The sequence below is a fragment of the Hippopotamus amphibius genome, chromosome 17 (assembly GCF_030028045.1).
Source record: "Hippopotamus amphibius kiboko isolate mHipAmp2 chromosome 17, mHipAmp2.hap2, whole genome shotgun sequence".
Taxonomy (NCBI): Eukaryota; Metazoa; Chordata; class Mammalia; order Artiodactyla; family Hippopotamidae; genus Hippopotamus; species Hippopotamus amphibius.
This window is the reverse complement of record NC_080202.1, coordinates 43,623,199-43,646,305: the sequence shown is the minus strand read 5'-3', so window position 1 is coordinate 43,646,305 and position 23,107 is coordinate 43,623,199. Positions and strand designations below refer to the sequence as shown.

General features: G+C 42.1%; 1 protein-coding gene and 1 long non-coding RNA gene across 2 annotated transcripts in view; both read left to right on the top strand.

Moving 5' to 3' along the window:
• The first annotated feature begins 2,775 nt into the window (after positions 1-2,775).
• LOC130839756 (uncharacterized) lies at positions 2,776-8,910 on the top strand. Its single transcript, XR_009049886.1, has 3 exons — positions 2,776-3,102; positions 3,468-3,636; positions 8,813-8,910. It is a non-coding gene; the product is annotated as an uncharacterized LOC130839756 (long non-coding RNA).
• A 657-nt stretch (positions 8,911-9,567) lies between these two features.
• The window catches only part of LOC130839598 (leucine-rich repeat-containing protein 37B-like), an 18,055-nt gene continuing 4,515 nt past the window's right edge, over positions 9,568-23,107 (top strand). The window contains exons 1-5 of the mRNA XM_057713836.1: positions 9,568-10,566; positions 10,630-10,674; positions 12,061-12,806; positions 15,163-15,234; positions 22,471-22,542. Of these exons, the coding sequence (XP_057569819.1) occupies positions 9,568-10,566; positions 10,630-10,674; positions 12,061-12,806; positions 15,163-15,234; positions 22,471-22,542 (1,934 nt within the window). The remainder of the gene's footprint in view (positions 10,567-10,629; positions 10,675-12,060; positions 12,807-15,162; positions 15,235-22,470; positions 22,543-23,107) is intronic.

Genomic DNA, 23,107 nt, shown 5'->3' with positions numbered 1-23,107 from the left:
AGATGGTACTGGAAAGACTATGAAACAGTTACTTGGTATCAGTGGTGAGGAGTGAGCTGTTTTTCTTCTATTGGACATTAAACCATTGTGTAAGCTTAGATTTTGAGATTTTCACAGCATAAAGCCTATCCCTGATAGAGTGATGAAGGAAATGTTCTACAAGTTACTATATAGTTGAGAGGAAAGGGCATTCATATTAGATTTCTTGGTTTAATGCAGAGCCATGGGTTAATACCCGTCCCTTGAAATTGTTACCTTGTTTAATTATGTGTTCTTTTATCCACTGGCAAGGATACATAGTTCTTATCTTTTTCCCCTGTGTTTTTTATAAATACAGAACAGAGAATAACATCTTAAAATGAAGAAAAGGCCTAATGTATCAGTTTTTCTTAGTAGCACTGAAGGGAAATGTTTGCCAGCAAGAACTGTGGCAAGGTTATATCCTCGATGTCAACTGTCTCTACAACCCAGGGGCTCAGAGCCCTTCTGAAGCCTCCTAATGTCTAGGATAGCTCCATTATGACTCACCGTACAGGGCCTAGCCTCCCATGTGACACTCAGCATTTAAAGATTAGTCTTCATTTCTCCTTCCCAGCAAGCAGCTTCAGTTAGAGGAAGTCATTTCATTTTCTTATTTACTCATTCACTGATCAACCCAGTCAACAGACCATCAGTGCCAAGAACGATGCTTGTTTCTGGTAAGAAGGAAAGAAGATATGGTTCCTTTAAGCACCTAAGGAGCTCATAAGCTAGTGATAGAGGACGATGCACACACAAATCAATAAAGAATTAATAATGCTTTGACTTTATATTATTTGAATTTTTATGCATATATTTATTTACTGCACCCTGTTTAAAGTGGAAATAGACATTTAAAAAAGAACTACTGATTGTAAAAAATTCACAGTAATGGGTAGGTTATTAAGAGAGTTAACATTGGAAGTATTGGTACTCTCAAAGAAGCTTGTTGATACTGTGTATAAAATAGACAACTGATGAGCACACACTGTATAGCACAGGGAACTCTACCTAACGCACTTGGTAACTTAATGGAGGGAATTGCACAAGGGAGGGGATATCTGTGTGTGTATGGCTGAGTCATTTTGTTGTGCAGTGGAGGCTAACACAATATTGTAAAGCCACCATACTCCCTAAAAATTAATTTGAAAATTAGAAACAAAATTAAAAACAAAGAAGCTTGTTAATGCAGAGGAACCTCTAATTCTTTTGGTTGCTTATATTAAGCTTTATAGAGGTATGTGTAGTCCCTCTTCTAACCGGGGTCAGTGACTTGGGGCGGGGAGCTACAGATTAAGGTCCTACTTCAGTGGCAGGTCCATCTTATCTCCTCTTCAGGTCATATTCTCACGCACGAGCTGCGGGGTGAGACGTCTAAGACAGTTTCCTGCCTTTGCTTACCCACAGCCCCATAATAGGCTTCCGCTGGCTTCCTTGGTTGCTTTCATCATCACTTTCAGCACCAGAGGTCAGGGAAACCTTCCGATTAATCAGGGACCCTGCAGAACACTTTATGACATATATCAAAGCAAGGTCCTTTTTGACCCACCTCCTAGAATCATGGAAATAAAATCAAGAATAAACAGATGGGACCTAATGAAATTTGAAAGCTTTTGTACAGCGAAAGAAACCATAAACAAGACAAGAAGACAACCCTCAGAATGGGAGAAAATACTTGCCAACGAAGCAACTGACAAAGGCTTAATCTGCAAAATATACAAGCAGCTCCTGCAGCGTAAAACCAAAAAAGCAAATAACCCAATCCCCAAAGGGGCGGAAGACCTAAAGAGACATTTCTCCAAAGAAGACATGCAGTTGGCTACCAAACACATGAATGGGTGCTCAGCATCACTAATCATTAGAGGAATGCAAGTCAAAGCCACAATGAGGTATCACCTCACACCAGTCAGAATGGCCATCATCACAAAATCTGGAAACAACAAATGCTGGAGAGGGTGTGGAGAAAAGGGAACTCTCCTGCACTGTTGGTGGGAATGTAAGCTGGTAGAGCCACTGTGGAAAACAGGTTGGAGGTTCCTAAAACAATTAAAAATGAAACTACCATGTGACCCAGTAATCCCACTCCTGGGCATATACCCAGAGAAAAGCATAATCCCAAAAGAAACATGTACCATAATGTTCATTGCAGCACTATTTACAATAGGCAAGACATGGAAGCAACCTAAATGCCCATCAACAGATGAATGGATAAAGAAGATGTGGCACAGATATACAATGGAATATTACTCAGCCATAAAAAGGAATGAGATGGAGCTATATGTAATGAGGTGGCTAGACCTAGAGACTGTCATGCAGAGCAAAGTAAGCCAGAAAGAGAAAAGCAAATACCATATGCTAACTCATATATATGGAGTCTGAAGAAATGGTACTGATGAACCCAGTGACAGGGCAAGAGTGGAGATAGATGTAGAGAATGGACTTGAGGACACGGGGCTGGGGTGGGGGGTGGGGGGCGGCAAAGGGGAAGCTGGAATGAAGTGAGAGTAGCATAGACATAGATACATTAGCAAATGTAAGATAGATGGCTAGTGTGAAGTTGCTGTATAACAAAGGGAGATGAACTCCATGATGGGTGATGCCTTAGAGGGCCAGGACAGGAAGGGTGGGAGGGAGTCACGAGTGGGAGGGGATCTGGGGATATACGTATAAATACAGCTGATTCACTTTGATGTACCTGAAAAACTGGTACAAGAGTGTAAAGCAGTTATATTCCAATAAAGAGCTTAAAAAAAATAATTGGGCCCTGGAAAGAGTGCAGAAAAGTACTGACTTAAAGATAATAAATAACATTTGTTTAGAGCTCACTATGAACTCGTTGCTTAGAATGTCCTATAGAATCTTCACAATCACTCTATGAAATTGGTATTGATAAATCTCAGGTGTATCCAAAATAAGCCTGTATGTCAGGTTGAGATATTTTTACCTCTCTTTTATCTTTCGGTTCGTCTCGGCACCAGACATAAGGTGGTTCAACACAATGCCCTTGCCCTGAACAGCTCCAGATGCCAAGAATTGGCAGATTACTACTTTGGTTTCAGTGGGTGGTCAAAGAGGATCATCAAGGTAAACTCTGTAGATTTTCTTTGACTAACGAGCCTCCTTTCACCATTGAGCTCCCAGGCTTTAGCTAGAATAGAACTGGGCTGTGGGGAGAGATGTGAGAGGCTTCCACATGGAAGTATCTGAGCATAGGCCTGCCACCTAGAATTAGAGATAATCTCCACGACTTGGGTGGTGGTGTCCATCATTTGCTCCAGTATTTTTATGGTATATACTAAAAAAATAGTTGTCCATATCTAGTCATTCATTTTCAGGTGTCACTGGATTTTGAAGCTATAGGACACATCAACTGGGATTGCTGGAGTTTAGTTTTTATTTGTAACAACAGAATATTTTGAAGTCTTTTCTTTAATTCAAAATCCTAACAGCTTCAGGATCTTTCTGACCTTGAAGAAAGGGAAGATGAAGATACTGTGGCACCACTTCAGAAGCAAAGCCTGAAGTTCTTCTGTGCTTTAGAGGTGGTGTTGCCATCCTACGAGTGCAGGAGTCCTGGAGTTGGCGTGGCCGAGGAACCTTTGGATAAGCTGGAGGAAGGTCTGTTTTCCAGTATGTTTCTGTGGGGTGTGAGGGGGTGAGATTTTTCTTTTTTCCTTTCTTTCCGAAACTCCCTTTTTCCGGTACATCATCACCTTTGCTAAGCAACTAAAGCCCTGGACAGAGTTTTTCTGTCTGGCAATATAGATCTTTATCTTAGGCAATACCTGACAGCACCTTAAACTTTAGAATCTTAGAACTGATTGTCTGCCAAGAAACTTAGGAGGAGGGGAAATTAGGGGTTTTGTTTTGATTTGGTTAATAATTTGTTTTGTGCTAAAATAGTCCTTCAAATACTGATGTCTTGTGGCCTTCAGTTATCCCAACAAAATCATTGTCTAAAGATTTACATAACTCTTGTATAAATGTTCAATCTGGTATCTCATGTAGAAGGGCTTGAGTGGAAAAAGTCAAATGTGGATCCCTAGAAAGGGGTTTCCGAGTGGTACTGATTTTTTTCCTAGAATCCATGGCACTCGGGCTAAGGGTTTTACGTCAGAGGCAGGGCTTTTAGCAAATGGAGTGGAGGAGACTCCTCCGTCCACCTGAGTGGATGATGAGGCCAGATCATCTGCACTAGCGCCCAATCTACCTCACTGTGTGAGTCCAGCCCTTTATGCACAGGAGAGCAGGGTCTGTAGGAGTATAGCTTCAGCTTGTCCATTTGAAATCTGTGAGTAATGTGAGCTGTGTGCCACGTTCTTGGCTTGCGTCTCCCATCTAGTATTTCAGGAACTTCCAGAATAGATCTGAGCAATAAAAATGTGCTCTGCCAGGATATACCTACAGCAGAGCCATTCAACCATCCTGTTGTGTTGTGCCTGCTCTTAATTGCTAAGATACGGATCTAAGAATCACAGGTACATTTTATTTATTTATTTATTGGCTGCATTGGGTCTTCGTTGGTGCACGTGGGCTTTCTCTACTTGCTGCGAGTGGGGCTACTCTTCATTGTGGTGCGTGGCTCTTCATATTAGTGGCTTCTCTTGCTGCGGAGCACGGGCTCTAGGCGCGTGGCCTTAATAGTTGTGGCACACAAGCTTAGCTGCTCCACGGCATGTGGGATCTTTCTGGACTGGGTATAGAACGCATGTCCCCTAAATTGGCAGGTGGATCCCCTTTTGTTTTTCGTTTTTTACCTCTTTATTGGAGTATAATTGCTTTACACTGTTGTGCCAGTTTCTGCTGTACACCAAAGTGATATATCCCCATATCCCCTCCTTCCCAAGACTCCTCCTACCGTCCCTATCCCACCCCTCTAAGTCATCACCAGTCATCGAGTTTGTCTCCCTGTGGTATGCTGCAGCCTCCCACTAGTTATCTGTTTTACAGTTGGTAGTGTATATATGTCAGTGCTACCTTCTCACTTGGTCCCAGCTTCCCCACGTCCTCAAGTCTGTTCTCTACATCTGCATCTTTATTCTTGTTCTGCCATTTGGTTCATCAGTACCGTTTTTTAGATTCCATATATATGCATTAACAGGTATTTGTTTTTCTCTTTCTGACTTACTTCACTCTGTATGACAGACTCTAGGTCCATCCACCTCACTACAAATAACTCAATCTCGTTCCTTTTTATGGCTGAGTAATATTGCATTGTATATATGTGCCACATCTTCTTTATCCACTCATCTGTTGATGGGCATTTAGGTTGCTTCCATGTCCTGGCTATTGTAAATAGTGCTGCAGTGAACATTGTGGTACATGTATCTTTTTGGATTATGGTTTTCTCATGGCCTATGCCCAGTAGTGGGATTACTGGATCATATGGTAGTTCTATTTTTCGTTTTTTAAGGAACCTCCATACCACCTTCCATAGCAGCTGCGCCCGTCTACATTCCCACCAACAAGTGCAGGAGGGTTCCCTTTTCTCGGCACCTTCCCCAGCATTTACTGTTTCTAGATTTTCTGATGATGGCCATTCTGACCAGTGTGAGGTGATACCTCAGTGTGGCTTTGACTTGCATTTCTCTAATGATTAGTGATGTTGAGCATCTTTTCACGTGTTTGTTAGCCACCTGCATGTCTTCTTTGGAGAAATGTCTCTTTAGGTCTTCCGCCCATTTTTGGATTGAGTTGTTTGGTTTATTGATATTGAGCTGAATGTGCTGCTTATATATTTTGGAGATTAATCCTTTGTCAGTTGCTTCGTTGGCAAATATTTTCTCCTACCCTGAGGGTTGTCTTCTTGTCTTGTTTATGGTTTCTTTTGCTGTGCAAAAGCTTTTAAGTTTCATTAGGTCCAATTGGTTTATTCTTGATTTTATTTCCATGATTCTAGGAGGTGGGTCAACAAGGATCTTGTTTTGATTTATGTCATAGAGTGTTCTGCCTGTGTTTTCCTCTGAAAGTTATATAGTGTCTGGCCCTACATTTGGATCTTTAATCCATTCTGAGTTTACTTTTGTGTACGGTGTTAGAAAGTGTTCTAATTTCATTCTTTTACATGTAGCTGTCCAATTTTCCCAGCAGAACTTATTGAAGAGGCTGTCTTTTCTCCATTGTATATTCTTGCCTCCTTTGTCAACGAGAAGGTGCCCATGTGTGCGTGGCTTTTCTCTGGTTTCTCTGTTCTGTTGCATTGATGTATATTTCTGTTTTTGTGTCAGTACCATACTGTCTTGACCACTGTAGCCTTGTAGTGTAGTCTGAAGTTAGGGAGCCTGATTCCTCCAGCTCTGTATTTCCTTCTCAAGACTGCTGTGGCTATTCGGGGTCTTTTGTGTTTCCATAAGAATCTGGCAGGCAGATTCTTAACCAGGGCGCCACCAGGGAAGTCCCTGTTTTCTTGTTGCAGGGTATATTTGATTATGTTTTTGGAATCAGTTTAATTTCAGTTTTCATTTCTGATATATTGGGTGAATATGATTGTCACATAATAATCAGCTGCATTTTTGTGAGCCTTGAAAGTGGTCATGCTATTGAATAGCATTGATTGTGTTCCCTATTGAGTTATACAGTGGTGAGAATGTCACAGGCTGTGCCCAAAGGACACTTTATGATTAGCAGACTCCCAGAATAGAATTGCTCCCCTGCTTCACAGCCCTGCAGTCTGAGAGACTGAGAAATCCTAGCTAAGGTGTCAGAGACTTACTTGCTTGTACGAGTTGACCCTGGATTGGTCTTAGCCTTCCAGCCTGGACAATCCTTCCAGGGAAGTTTGACTTCCCTGGTCACCAGGCAGAATCTCCATCAGCTGTCAACTCCGCCTAACAGCCTTTGAGAACCAAACTAAATGTCTGGGTTGTTTGGCTGTCCCTAGTATGCAAAGCTATTCCTTATATGCACTCAAACCTCCTTAGACCAAAAAGCCTGGTGACTGTAGTTTGCCTTGAGGGAAGCTATATTGTCCAAAGGGTACATGGGCCAGTTTCCTCCAGTAGAGTGTTCAAGTGCGCATGCTGTCTCTCTCCAAAGCTTTGCTCATTGCATCTGATCGAATTTTGGTCCCAAGTAGTAGACACTTGCCTTGCTTTTAACATGAAGTATCTGTTATAGTCCAGTGGTATCTATCCCAGGTTTGAACTCCCTTTGTCCCCCACCGAATGCCTTCCTATTTAATCATATTGTGATTGAACGTTTCTGTTTCCACAGCTTTTACTTCCTATGTCGTTATTCCTTAGTTCTTATTTCTAAGATCATAAAGGTTTTTGAAGCAAAGTTGGTACACCTTATATATTTTTTCACAAATAATTATGATTAAAAACTGAAGTGTCAGATACAGGAACTTCTAGGAAAATGCTCTTGTTTTTGGCTTTTAGAAATCAAAAGAATGTCTAGTTCTTGGGTGCTACCACTGTATACAGGAAGTTTTAGAACAAGAACATTTCTGAATTGATCCTTGTTAACTTTATTTCGGAAAGTGGTAAAATAGCTGTGGCATATACACCCTGTGAAGAGAACGCAGATGCTAGAACTGAAGAGGAACTACAGGATTTAATTCAAGTGTGTGGAGATGAAAGCTCAAGGGGTACAGTGTAGCCATAATTCAAAACAACCAGCAGGATTTGGAAGACTTTGGCATGTCTACTCAGCTCTATCATCCTTAGGAACATACGAAACTCTGAAAGTGCTTTTGAGGCAGGGAGTTTCTAAGACTTTTCCTGAAGTCCTGAGCCTTGTATCTGATGACTTATTTGAAACTCGGAGAGCAGATTGAGAGCCATTAGTGTACTTCTACAGTTGTGGACAGAGAAGCACAGGCCTTTTAGAACTCCCCTCAAACAGAATTGCAGGGATTTTGGAACAAAGGAACTATGGCCTTAAGTAACTATGTTACGGTGTTTGAAAGCTATTAATGCCTTTCAGGGAAGGTGTATTACCCAGATCTTAGCATCTCAAATATATCATGGGTGAAATATTTTGCAGAAGAACCTTTCTGTTATCCAATTATACGGAAACCTCGAATTAGGGATTAAGTTGTCAATGTAGTTTGTAAAAGAAAACATTAATGTACTGCATGTAGGATTTTCATGAAAAAGGAGCAAAAAATGTCTTTCATGCCCTGGAGAACGTAATTTGGCAGTAGATTTGTGATTATGTAACTCACCCGAATGTTGCAAAGTTTGTTTTGAAGGGAAGAGAGTAGAGAAAGAAAAGGTGGTTATATTCTGAAAAACGTAAAACTTTCCTGTGCAAAATACTTATTTTAATTCAGTTTAAATCAAATCAGTCAAGGAAATTTCAAACGTATCCATGTTTGGGCTCTAAAAAATCCAGCTTCCTGTGAAACACGAGAGTAAAGGATTCAGTATTGATGCTAAAGGTTTCAGAAACCTGATTATAACAACAGACCCGTTCCTACATGAGGCCCATGTTGGAATCAATTCCACTTAAAAACCATCATGTGCTAGACACTGGGAATAAGATGAAGCTCTTTGTGTCTTGGAGTGTAGATGTTAGAGGTTGTGCCAGACAGTTAAAAAGGACTAAACTTAAATAGATTATTAAAAGGACTGAAGAAAATCAACTGGGTGCTAGTAATTTTCTCGAAATTTTTTAACACGCTAACTTTAACATCCTCACTGTCGTCTCCATGTGTGCACACAGGGCAGACCTCTGAAAAGTGACACTGTCAGGTTTTCTCAATTAATGGCTGTGTTGAGACAAGGTGGAATGGGGGGAGTCCCTGCTAATGTAAAGGGCCATTCACTTGGTTTTTGACTCTCTTTCCCAGGATGAATTGCTCACCTGCTCCAAACCCCTCCTACAGAAATTGTGGAGTCATCACTGATTCAGTGGTAACCGCTAATAATAGAGTGAATTAATAATCCGACGTAGATACTGAGAGTTTTGAGGAAATGGCAACATTTTAGAGTCACTAACTCTAAGGTATGTTGCCCTCCTGCCACCCTAAGTGGTGCTCATTTTGTGGGTCAGCTACTTTTCTTGTCAGCGGTATGACCAAGGGGAGGAAGAGTGTCTCTCAGACTGGAGCTTTGAGGAGGAAGCGTTCAAATTGCCAGAACTGGACTAGCACTTTTGAATTTCCCAGAATGCCAGGCCCTGTGGCTTCCTTGGGAAGGTCCACATCCTTCCCAACCCCTCCCCCCACCCCTGGGCTGCCCAAATCCTGCCTCATGGTGCAGGGCTGGTCAGGGGGGACTGGGGAGAGGCCCCAGCAGGAGGGAATTGTTGCCTTTGCTAGAGGAAGGATGGTTTGCACCCTGGTGACTCTGGGAAAAAGGCTTCCTCTGGTTGCTCAGATTGGATCTCCGCCGGAACCTAGTGAAGGTGGTGGAACTAAAGGTGTCATAAATAAAGGGTGGGACGTGAGGTGGGGGAGGGGCGCCCATGTGTCTTGGGACTCTCATAATGCTTTGGCTTCTGCTCAGAGTGCAGCGCCCGTGCCCCACTGGCCTGGGTTGCTGTGCCCAGGAGCCTCCGCATAGCATGTCCCCACTGCACCTCTGGTTCCCATGGCTTGTCTTCATGTGGCAACCATTGTGGCTTCTGGCCCAGGCAGCTCAGCCTCTGGAGTGGGCCCTGGACCCTGTCCAGTGGACCTCCAACCCCCCGGGGCTGACCGAGCCTTGGTCCTCACACTCCTCAGACCTCCCTCCCGAATCGCCCCATGAGATTACACCCTCCGCAGAGTCGGGGGGCTTTAATTACTTGTCCTCCTCTCCAGACCAGATGCTGGCGCTGCCTCATCATGAGTTGACTGAGACTTTGGTTCCACAGCCAGACACGGATTCAGCTGCAGAGCTGTTCGCAGGGCCAGATCAGTTCGCTGTTCCACATCAGGATCTGAGTGACAAGGTAACCCAGCAGCAAAAGCTCCCAGCAGCAGCTCCAGTGCTGGACTGGGAACAGAATCAGACCTTGGTTCTGCCTTTTCGATACAAAAGTAAGACTAAAACCACAGGTCTAGATCAGGCTGAAGGTCACCAATCATTTGAAATACTTGTTCCTCTTCTAGGTAGTAAGAACTCAAAACCAACGAAGTTTATTGTTTCACCCCCAAACCTGAAGAAGGATCTAGTTCAGCATCGACAGCTTGCTAAAGTTGTTGCTGGAACTACAGGCCAGTTAGAAACTGAAACTCAGGGTCTAGAACAACAGTTGCAGAATGATTGTGTAGATTCCGGTATGGATACCATTTATCCTGAGGAGAGCCTGCCTACAGATTTTCTGGGGAACTCAGAGCAACCTCCGGAGCCCCCTGAGGAGGCTGAAATTTCTGCATCCCAGCAAGAGGCCCAACTTCGTCATCCAGAGACCCCTGAGGTGGTTGAATCTTTTTCACCCCAGGCAGAGGTCCAGGATGAAACTGCAGAGCCCACTGAAGAGGTAGAACCACCTCCACTCCAGCAGGAGCCTCCGTCTCAGCCTCTAGAGCTCCCTCAGGAGTTTGAACCTTCCCTACTCCATCAAGAGACCCCAACTCAAGCTCCAGGATACCCTACCGAGTATGTGCTTGAAAGTCCAGTGAGTGAGGAGGTAGCATCCCTCCCTGGCATTCAGCATCACGCTCATTCAAACGTTCCCAGTGTCACACTTAAACCTCTGGATTTGGAACTGACCATCATTCCAACGGCCACTACGGAAGCTGAATTTCCTACAGCTCAGCAGGAGGCCCTTGCTCTGCCTCCTGAGCCTCCTGAGGAGACAGAATCTTCTCCAACCCAGCAGGAGACCCCAGGTCAGCCTCTAGAGCCTCTTGCGGAAGCTGAGCCTTCTCTAAGTGAACAGGAACAACAAACTCAGCCTTCTGAGCTTAGTGAGGAAGCTGAACCCTTTCCAACCCAGCATGAGACCCCAGCTCAGCCTGCAGAGTCTGTTGGAGAAGCTGAAACTTCTCCAACTCAGGAGGAAGCCTCAGCTCCGTTTCCAGCAGAGACAGAACCTTTTGCAGCGCTGCAGGAGCAACCACCTCAGGCTCCAGAGCCTTCTGCAGGGGAGGTGGAACCTTCTCCAACCCAACAGGTACAGCCATCTCAGCCTCCAGAGCCTGATGAAATGACCGTATCACCCCCAGGTCACCATCAGGTTCAGCATTCAAACGTATCCAATATCACCATCAAACCTGCAGATGTGGAGCTTAGCATAGCAGCAGAACCCACTCCAGAGGTGGGACCTTCTCCAACTCAGCCCAAGCCTTCAGCTCAGCCCTCAGTGCCCCTTAGTAGTGCAGAATTTCCTACAGCCCAGCACAAGGCCCCCACGCTGCCTCCACAGCCACCTGAGGATGTTGAACCTTTGCCAGCCCAAGCTGTAGAAGCTGTTACACATAATAAACCTACAGTACATGAGGAGACCCCAGCTCAGACTCCAGAGCTCTCTAATGTGATTGTAGTTCTCTCTCCAGAGCATCACGTAACAACGGTTTCTCCTCTAGGTCAGGATCAAGCTCAGCCTCTGCAGCGGCCCACTGTCACTGTTAAACCTGTGGATCTTGCACTTGCCGTAACTCCAGCATTCACTAATGAGGTTGAAAGTTCTCCATCCCAACAAGAAGCCTCAGCCCAGTTCACAGTGTCCCCTGAGCAGGGGAAACCTTTGTCAGTCCAGCAAGAGGTTTCAGATCAGAATCCAACCACCTCTGAAAATGTTGAACCTTCTCCAGTCCAGCAGGAGCCCCCAACTCAACCTCCAGAGGCCCCTACAGATGTTGCAGCTCCACCTTCACTACCTAATGAAGTGACAGTCTCACCTCTAAGTCCGGGTGAAGCTCAACATCCAGTGTTGCCTGATAGCACAGTTAAACCCTTGGATCTGGCAGTTGTTTTAACTCTAGAGCCCACTGAAGAGGTGGAACATCCTCCAGTGCAGCAGGAGGCCCAGGCTCAGTCTCCGGTTCCCCAGGGGGGCTCGAATATACCTCCTGAGCCTCCTAAGGAGGTGGTACCTTCTGCCACACAACAGGAGCTTCAGGCTCAGGCATCAGAGCCCCCTACAGAGGTGGAACCATTGCGAGTCCAGCCTACCACAGAGGCTGAACGTTCCACAGTCCTGCAGCAGAGTGCAGTTCCAGCAGCATATCCCGAAGTGACAATTGCAAGTCCAGAGCAGGTTCAGCTTCCACATCCAACCTTGACTGAGGTTACAGTTCAACCTTTGGACCTGGAAATTACGTTCACTCCAGAATCCAGTGTGGAGGCTGAACCTTCTCCAACCATGGGGCAGCCCCAAGCTCAGCCTCCAGAGGAAGTTGTAGCTCAGTCTCCATCGCATCCCGAGGTGCCGCTTCCAGCACCAGATCAGGATCATGCTAAGTCTCCAACATCACCCAGGGTCACAGTGAAACCTTTGGACCTGGAACCTACCATAACTCCAGAGCCTTCCATGGAGTCTGGATATTCTACAGCCCTGCCGCAAACTCCAGCCCCACCTCCCAAACACCCTGAGGTGACGCTTGCACAGCCAACTCTGACTCAAGTCACAGTTACCCCTGTGGACCTGGGAGGTACCACTTCTCAGCAACCAAGTCCATCTGAGACAGTTCTTTTATTTTCAACTCAGGATTCAGTATCCACAGGTCTTCCTGGTGTAAACTATACCCCCCAAAAGAAGCAACCAGAACAGAATGTCACCACGGACATCAACATGTGTGAGCTCTGTACCTGCAAAGATGAGACGCTGTCCTGTGTGGGTCTCAGCCCAAAGCAGAAGCTCCACAGAGTGCCTGAGCCACAGCCCAACACCTACAAGGGCATCTTCACCACCGTGTAAGAATCCCTTTCCTCATTTGTTCTCTGCATCCTGCCTGACATGGCAGCCTTTCTTCGGGGTCTTCCTGGGTCTTCCTCATCTCCCCAACCCATGTTGACTGACTTTCCGTTTCTACCTTTTGTTTGTCAATGTTGCTTATCTTCATTCTCCTTCTTGCTATTGTTCCCTCTTCTCCAGGTTTCTACTTATCATTGCCCTTATTCTTTTTCCTTCTCCATTTTTTACTCCAGTATTTAACTCCTTAACATCGACTCTTCTCCCACCTTTGCTGCATCCTCTTTATAGCAACATGTGCCTCTCCCCACCTCGTTGGTGGTAATACCACAGAGTGGTTAAGAGTGAGATTCCGGAGCCAGGCCGCCTAGGTTTGAACCCAGGTCTGTTGTTGATTAGCTTTGTGACTCCATGTCCTCATCTGTAAAGTGGGGACTGTGGCGGTCATCATCTCATAGCATTGTCGTGAGATTTAGATGCGTTAATACAGGTAAAGCTCTTATATCAGTGCCTAGCATATATTTTAGTGTTAGCTATTCTTCTTATTGAATCTCTCAGTTATATCTCGAAGTCATATTCATCCCCTAGCTTTCTATTTATAGCACCCTTTCTGTGCCCACCCCAGGGCCAAGTACTGTTGGAGCCACAGAAGTCCAGCATTGTCTCCAGAACATGACAATGCCAAGTGGGAAGAAAGGGGATGTGCCTTAAAAGGGAGGTAATATATACTAAAGTATTAAAAGAGATACAGATAGGTGCTGTAATTCACTAGAACCTGTAATCACTGAGGTGTGGGGGTCACAGAAATCTGCATGGATAGGCTAAAACTTTAGCAGGGACGTGAAGGTTGGCTATGAGTTTTTGGAGAAAAAGCGGGGAGTACAGTGTAGGCAAAGGTGTGAATGTAGGGATGATCAGGATTCAGTAGATCCGTCTGTCTGTAAAGAATGGGGTTAGGCAGCAGTGAAAGATATGATTATGAAAAACCTTGGCTCTCCGCAATGGGGGTTTGAAAGTTATGCTCTAAGATATGGGGGGCCACTGAAAGTTTTCAAGCCAGAGAGACAAATGATTAGAATGAAAGGAGGATTTAGATTCCGTATGTAGAGTGATCTAGAGGGGAAAGCTTGATTCAGGGAGACCAAATAACATGTTCTAGCAAAATCTAGGAGTAAAGTGAGAAGGGGCTGAATTAGAATGGTTGAGATGGGAGTAGAAAAAAAATTCTGAGAGCACTACAGAGGAAGAACTGACAAGATGTAGTAACTGACTAGAGTTGGAGGATTGGGTATACAGGAAAGAGGAAAATCACATGTGTTGAAGGGCAGAAGGATGGTGGTGTAACAGTGAAAATACAGCAGTGGGGAAGTAGAGTCAGTGTGAGGGAGATGAGTTCAGTTTTAGGTATCTATTACTGGTGAGCAGAAAGCACCCAGAAGGCTCTGTTTGAGTGGAAATGTCCCTTAGGCCGATGGGCAGAGAGGTATCTGTTTTGACTTCTTTCTGAGCCCCCTGAAGAATGTGCATATAAACTGAATAGTTTCACTGTTGCTGAGGGAAGAGGACAAAGCTAAAGGTAAAGATTCAAAGCCATCCACTGAATGAGTGGTTGAAACTGAACCTCCGACATTTTAACAGCTTCTCTTGAACATGTCTAATTCTCAGGTACATTCTCATTTAAAAAAAAAAAGTCACAGAAGTATATAGGATGAGATGTGCAAATTGTACCCCATCTTCCCACCACCAATAAGGTAACTCCTGTTACTATTTTGATGGTGTCCTTCCTTCCAACCTCTTTCCTTTGCGTTTGTTCCCCTGATGAGGTGATACTTTTACTCCTTGCTCAGTGCTTTGTGCTTTTCCCTATGCAGTATGTCTAAGAGATGTTTTCATATTAGTCCTTCTAAGTTCTAACTGCCCTTATCCTTCCAACACGTGGAGTGAGTTTGAGGGCACTAAGCAAATCTTTGCTATTGCCTGGCGTAGGATTTCTTTATATTTATTTGCTGATATTGAGCAATGTTTGCCATTTTTCTCATTGATTGGTAGGAGTCATTTTAGACACATAAGTGATTTTGGGGAAAAAAAGACTTACATTCAAAGCAACTGGCATTATGTATCCAAGAATCTGGACAGATAGGAAGTTCAGGTTCTGAGGAGAGGCCGCGTTGTTTGTGCCAGTGGCCTCACGTTATGTCTTTATTAACTGTGCACACTGGGCAGCTGAGAAGCTGTGGGAATGAGAAAACTGGTCTCTTCTGCACTTGAATATTCCCCACAAGGTGACCATGATTCTTTTACTTATTCTCCTCATTCTTTTCGTGCCGATTCAAGGATGTGAACTGTGTTTCTTCACAGAAATTTCCAAGGAAACTCTATGTCTTACATTGATGAAAATGTGTGGAAGGCATACCGTTGGACTGAGACACTTTGAGTTTATTCTGTCCAGATATGAATACAAAGAGCTAACTGCGTTGTAAGATCCTTCTTGGTCCAGAATTTTGAGGTCAATAGCTGTGAGAAAAGGTATTTCCCCCTCCATATCCCAAAGCAACCTACTGACTGGAATTCTGTGTTTATTTTAAAAATTAAATGTGGCAGGCCCTCTTTAAAATCAGTAAGAGCCAATTTAAACTTCGTTTCCATTATACAAGTAATACATGATTTTATACTCAATATGGAAAAGTGAAATAACAGATATAGTGAAAACCTTCCTTGTGCCCTAATCCCCCACCCATGCTACTTTGAGTTTAGTATATATCCTTGCAGACTCTTCCATATATTTGAGTAAATGCATATTTAAGGTAACAACAGGTTTGCCACATGATTTTATCATTTTTTACATAAATCATAATCTCCTGCAACTTGATTTTTCCACTTCATGCTATGTCTTAGGAGGGTGAGTCAACAATTATCCATTCTCTGGCTATAGAATTTCTGCAGCCAAAGTGCAAATAATTTTTGGCTCACCTTGGTAGATTTCTTTCCTTCCCGGTAAATAGATGGTTACCCCATTCATTTAAACTCCTGCATGGTATTCCGTAGTGTGAATGTATCACAGTTTAATAATGCCCCTCTTGAAGGATGTTTTGATTATGTCCAGTTTTCTTGTTACTGCATTACTGCAGTGACTGTCCTTGTACATGCTTCTTTGTGAACCTGGTCAAATATTTCTGTAGAATTGTTATCTGGAAGTCGGGTTGCTGGGGGGACGACTACGTAGTTATAAAATTTTCATTGCCCTCAAAAAAGTTGTGCCACCTTAAACTCCAGTCAGCATGCTGTGATGACATTCATTTCCCCACACCCTTCCATCACTGATATTTTCCCCTTTCTTTCTGTTTTTTTTTCTGCTGATCGGATGGGTGAATATAAAGGGTCCCATCTGAATTTGAATTTTTCTGATTGCTTGTGAGTTTAAATATCTTTCTATGATTTACTGAACATTTGTATTTCATCTCTGAATTGTCTGTCCTTTGCCCTTTCTTCTGTTACTATTTTCTTTGTCGATTTGTAAAAAAAAAATCAGTTTAGATACATAAGTGATTTTGGAAACACACATTCAAAGTAATTTTTCATGACAGTTTGTGGTCATATCATTAGTTCAACTTGAATAGACAAGTCATACATGACTTCTGAATTAGTAATAAAAGACATAACAGTCAATCTAAAAATAGGGATTATGACAACCCTTAAGGAGTTGCCCCCTTAGTCTGATATCTTACTGGTAAGGAAAAAAATGCTAGAAGCAGGCAATTTTTTCAATTTACAGATTTCCTAAATACTGTACGTAGTTTATATTTCCCATGATGGAATCTAACTTGGAGGTTTTATTTCCCAAACTTGTAAGAAAAATGAAAGTCATTTGGCACAAGAAGTAGATAACTTAATTTCCTCTGGGGAGAGGAGGAGGGGTGATAGACTGAGGAACAGAGGTAAGAGCAAAAGTTTGGATTGTGTGCTATATGTTTTTGGAATTTTGAGCCATGGGAATATATATTACATATTTTTTTTAAATAAATTGAAATTTAAAATTAATTTTTAAAAAGCATGTGTTTGGGAGGTGATACACTATAACATGAGTCTGGTAAGATGTGAAGATTTCTAAGTCAGTTTGAGGTTTATACCTTGTAAGTAAAGGTTCCTAACTTGGGGTCAGTGGTTCCCCAGGGCAGAATTTCTTAACCTTCCCTCCTGCTCCCCCATGTCTATTTCTTTGGCAATCTGAAGAAGCTTATGTTCTTGGGATCCTGTTTTGAAATGTATAATAAATTAAAATATATAGAAAAACAAAGCAAATTAATTATATTGCAATAGTTTTCAGGATATTTTTAAAATTAGTGATGTAGTAATAAATATGCTTCTCTTAACACATTAAATAACAAGATATAGTGGTAGGTCTAATAAATATTATGGCTCCAAGGTAGCGATGAGAGTAAATGATGTTTCAAGATATCTGCAACATATGCATGATATAAAATAATCTGTGATTTCTTTTGGGGACCAAATTAAATATACTGCTGATCTAGTGTGGTTTGTTGCCTACATTCAAAATGGAAGGAAATGCTGACTTTAGATAGAGATTTGTGAAAACTGAGATGTAATTCTATTTCTCATCCACGTTTGGCCCTCTGGATTCAGTCCACTCTGTTCACAGACTTCTGCCCTAAAAGGATGATCCACGGATGGAAATTGCATGCACTTTTTCCTGTACTTATTCTCATAATTGATGCTAAGTGGATGACTTGTTTTAAATAAAAGTATCTGATAGTTAAATAAAAGTACCTGTCACTTTCTGAATTCATTCAATAATTTTTGGAGTATCTAGTACATGCCAGCAACTGTTTTACATGCTAGGGATACAGGCCCAAGAATAAATCAGCCCAAGTATCCCAGTTCTCAGGGGGTTTACAAACATATGAACATAAGTACATAAGTATAATAAATAGGTAGTTATAATTTCAAGTATTGATAAGTGCTTTGGGGAGAAAGAAAGCAGGGGAAGGAGAGGAAATCAATTCCAGAATGGCTTGCTGTTTGTCTTATATATATAGTTAAGTCAAACAAACCAACCAGCAGACCAACCCTGAGGCCTCTCAGTTTCCTAGAAGTTACTGAGGTGGAGAGAAGGATAATTGTCAATAACATAGAATCAAGAATGAATGTGAAATTCAGAAGATTGCCTTAGACCAGAACCCTGGTCAGAAATTAAACATGGTTGTTTCTTTACTGTTACTTATGCCTGGTTTTGATATTTTCATGGTCTGAGAAAATTTTAGATCTGGCTTTAACTCTGATTCCCCATAGTTTTAAAATTTTTGCTTCAGTCATAATGAATATTTGGAGTTCTACAGATCACTGTATTTGATTTCAGTTATTCAATTATTGCATATTTGAAGCTCCTTTTTTTGGTAATTTTTTTGGTGACTGACTCATTCTAAGTCTCAACTTCTAGGTTGAAGTTATTATTGTTACTTAAAAATGTTTTACTGTCCTGTCATGCAAACAACGTCACCGAAAGAAACCTCATTAATTGAAAATGTATAGTCTTTGTTTACTCGCTGTCCCACATGATATTCAGACTCTAACCAGTGTGATGTGGGCCTCAGCCAGTCAGAGAGCACAGTGCCATGAAGAGTTGAGGATCAGCCCCATCTCTTCGCCGTCCTTATTGACTCCTTGTCAGCGTTCAGAGTTATAATTAGCATATATGTTTCACTTCTGTCTTGAGTTTTTTCATATATCGTCCTTTCCTGTGACCTTTGTGTGTCATTCATGGTATACACATACAATTTTGTTACATGACATGGGGAGGGAGAGTTTTTTCCAACTTTTGAAGTTATGAAAAGGGTTAGTATAAACGTGGTTGGACATAGTGATTTGGTTTTTCCTTTTTGGATCATTTCCATGGAGATATGAAGCCACTGCTTGGCAGAGGTGAGAAGACAATCCATCTTAGCACCAGCTGTTGACCATCCCCCCTAACATGGATTCTGACCATCACTGCTGCTCCTTCTAACGTGAATTTCAAATGGAGGTCAGGGTCTTTGAAGCATTGTCAGGGCTCCAAGTGTTCTTTGTGGGAATTAAAGTCTTCTGTGTTTTTGTTTTACTGATCTTTTAAAAATGTGTGTGACTGACTCGAGGATGGAAGATGCCTTAGAGGACTGGGGTGGGGAGGGTGTGGGGGACTCGAAGGGGGGGGAGTCAAGGAAGGGAGGGAATACGGGGATATGTGTAAAAAAACAGATGATTGAACTTGGTGTACCCCCAAAAACATAATAAAAAAAAAGAGAGAGAAAAAAAATGTGTGTGACTGTATTCTGTATAATAGGAACCACCTTAGTAACTGAGAGTTGCAGAGTTTCCAGGTAGTAATATTTTAATTTTCATAACCTATGAGTAAAGAATTAATTTATGAGATGGGATTAAGCTATGAGATGGAATTAATATAAATACGTGACCAAGAGACACTGTGAGTGAAAAGCAGAACATTTTAATGCAGAACTCAATGGAAATAGTTTCACAAGGCAATAGAGCATGTGCTCAGATTCCCAAGGCTCCTGAAGGATGTACCACTGTTAAATACTGTATGCTAACTCATATGTATGGAATCTAAAAGAACGGTACTGATGAACTCAGTGACAGGGCAAGAATAAAGATGCAGTTGTAGAGAACGGACTTGAGGACACAGGGTGGGGGGCGAAGGAGATGCTGGGATGAAGCGAGAGAATAGTGTTGACATATATACTCTACCAAATGTAAAAGACACAGCTAGTGGGAAACTGCTGCATAAAACAGGGAGAGCAACTTGATGATGGGCAGGATAGGGAGAGTGGGAGGGAGTCGCGGGAGGGAAGGGATATGGAAATACTGGTATAAATACAGCTGATCCACTTTGTTATACCGCAGAAACTGGCACAACAATGTAAAGCAATTATATTCCAATAAAGAGCTTTAAAAAAAAATATCACCTGCAAGGAAGGCGATTCTTTGACATCTTATATAGTTTCTTCTGTGCTGGCTCTCCACCAGTCCCTCACTCCACTCTTGGAATACTGGTTATGTGCCTTCCTGTTTATTAGGTATAAGAAATACATGCAGAACAGCACCGCCTCCTCCCCGAAGCATGTTACTAGTCTTTATTGTGAGACCAGCAGAAGCAATGGCATCACATTCCTCGGGCAGATCCAGGTGTCAGGCTTGACTGTGAGTCATCCCTGAGCCCTTCATTCTGCACTCTGGACAGGTCATTGGCTGGATCTCTCAGTTTTCTAATTTACTCTTTAACTGTCATTTCTGCTGCTCATATACTGAGTTTATTTATTACTGCTAGCACTTGTAATTCGTATATTCTTGAGTTGATTCTTTTTCATGGATATACTATGTGCTTCCCTCTGTCTGAGGATAATAATTATGCTATGCTAAGGTCCTCTTGTGCTGTGTTAACTCTCATTCACTGGCATTGGCTATAAGCTCTTATGTTTGTTTTTGTTTTCTGTCCTTAATGGAATTGGCTTTCTCACATTGTTTGGTCATTCCTGAGTGCAGTTCATCCTTGCAGTTGAGATGCTACTGCTTTTGTTTCCCAGCTTTAGGGGAGAAGTGAAATGAGCTGCTGGGGCTTGTTACTCCCAATGGGTTCCCCTGAGAATAAGGCAGAGGTGGTAGGTGCCTTCTGGTGGCTAGTCAGGGAGTGCATACCTTTCTTCCAGGGTCCTGGGACCTTGCCTCCTTCCTGACACCAATTGCTCCTATCTGGAGGAAGACACCTTTGCTGCCTGGATCAAGGTGGAAAGATGTGGGGTTGACGTATGCTGTAGGCTGCTGTTGCAACCGATCAGGCTGTAGGTAGCTCTAGGACGTTTCTGGTAGGGGAGCATTTGTGGAGCTGTTTCCACGCATTGAGCTAAGGTTATAATTTTTAAGTTAAATCTTTTCTAGCATTCCTGGGGATTTTGGTGGAAGTTGAAGGGATGGAGACTTGACATGTTTCAATCTGCCAACTTGAAGTAGCACAACTTAGGAAAACAATTTTGTATTCCTATTACATCCTAGAGAAATTCAGGCAAACGTATCTGGATACAAATACAAGCATGTTCAAAGCAGTATTGTTTTTAATAACTAAAAACTAGAAAAGTCTCAGTATGCACCAAGAGTTGAATGAAATAAAGTGTGGTATAGTCATAGACTTAGAAGTCATACACTTCATCATAATGCAAACCACACAGGTAATCTTAAATTTTCTGGTAGCCACTTAAAAATAAAAGAAAAAGAAACAGATAAATATCTTTTACTTAACCCTTATATCCAAAATATCATTTTAACACGTAATCATTATATACATTATTAATAAGATATTCTACATTTTTTTCTATGACTTGTTTGCAGGCCGCAACCAAGAAGTTCGCATGCCGCAACAGAAAGTTCCCACATACCACAACTAAGACCTGGCACAGGCAAAATACATACATACGTACATACATGCATACATACATATTTTTAAAAACTTTAGGGAAAAAAACTTAGAGTTAACAAAAAGTTAATAAGAGTCTCTACATTTTTTTTCCATGCTGACTCTATGAAATCACAATTTAGTTGCAAAATTGTATCACAAATACTTGATGTGTATTTAGATTTCATAAAATTTACAGTTGAAAAAGTAGTATCACATACACAAATTGTTGTAAATATACTTAGTTTCCAGTAATTACATTATCAGTTTTTTTAATTTAAATTTTGGAATAATTGAAATGAATTAAATTAAATATTCAGTCTTTAGTCACATTAGCCGCTTTCACGCACCCAGAAGCCTCATATAGCTGGACATGCAACACTACATGCTACAGGCAAAAATAACATTATTTTACAAAATAATGTTGAATGAAAGAAGCAATGTAGGAAATAATGCATATAGTAGCATTCCACTTACATGAAGAAGAAGCAAGAGTAAAGTGTGTTGTTTATGGCTGATACAGAAAAGACAAAACTACATTTAAAAAGCAAGGAAATTCTTATGAAAGTCAGGATAGTGGTTCCCTCTAGAAAGTCAGAGAGGGTTGTGATTGGAAAGGTGCACACGGGCGGCTTCTGGGAAGCTGGCAGGATTCTTTCTTGACATGAATGGTGTTACCTGGGGATTTGTTTTATAATTATTAACCTGAACAATTACATTATGTATCTTTATAGACATTTTAGCTTTCGAAAACTTTTTAATGGGGGAAGAATCAGATGGCTTCATTTGCAGCATTGACAGAGTTGTGTATGGGACTTCCCGATAAGGTTTGGGGAAAGATGGGAGGGAAGGACAGCTCTGCAACACTGGGTTAAAACCCAGAGCTGGGTTCTAACAGAGACTTGGTGATCTAGAGAGTAGGCATTAACTATATGATTTGGTGGAAGAATGGATGGGGTGTGTGTGTGTGTGTGTGTGAGAGAGAGAGAGAGAGAGAGAGAGGTAGAGAGAGGTGGACACAAAGGAGGACGTGAGAAGAAAGGTTTAAATGAAAATAGAGCAGAAATCACCATCCCTAAATTAAGTAAGAATTAGTATGTTTAGGTGGCACCATTACCCAGCTTTCTTCCACATATAGGAGTTAGTCCTATGTAGTAAATAGTTGTACTTCTTTTGCATTTTGATCCAGAAATTACCTTTTCATTTTTCAGGATTCTCAGTGAAAATCATTTGACTGAATTACATAAGGACTCATCTGAAGGCTTGCTATCCCTCCAGTATTTGTAAGTTAATTAGTTTATTGTATTTATTTATGAGTTCTTATCTATAAGTAGATTATCTATAAAGTAATTAAGGGGGTTCAAGTTAGATAATCTCTTCAAGTTTTTTCAAGAGCAGTAAAATTCTACAATTCCGTAAGTCTGTGTAGGACCCCAGCCCATCTCTAGCATTAAATACCTCCTATTCCTGAGATGGAGCTATATGTAATGAGGTGGGTAGACCTAGAGTCTGTCATACAGAGTGAAGTAAGTCAGAGAGAGAAAGACAAATACTGTATGCTAACTCATATATACGGAACAAGGACGCAGATACAGAGAATGGACTGGAGAACTCGAGGTTTGGGGGGGTGGGGGGGTGAAGGGGAAGCTGAGACAAAGAGAGAGTAGCATAGACATTTATATACTACCAACTGTAAAATAGATAGCCAGTGGGCAGTTGCTGTATAACAAAGGGAGTTCAATTCCATGATGGATGATGCCTTAGAGGACTGGGACGGGGAGGGTGGGGGGGAGCTGAGGGAGGGAGGGAATACGGGAATATGTGTATAAATACAGATGATTGAACTTG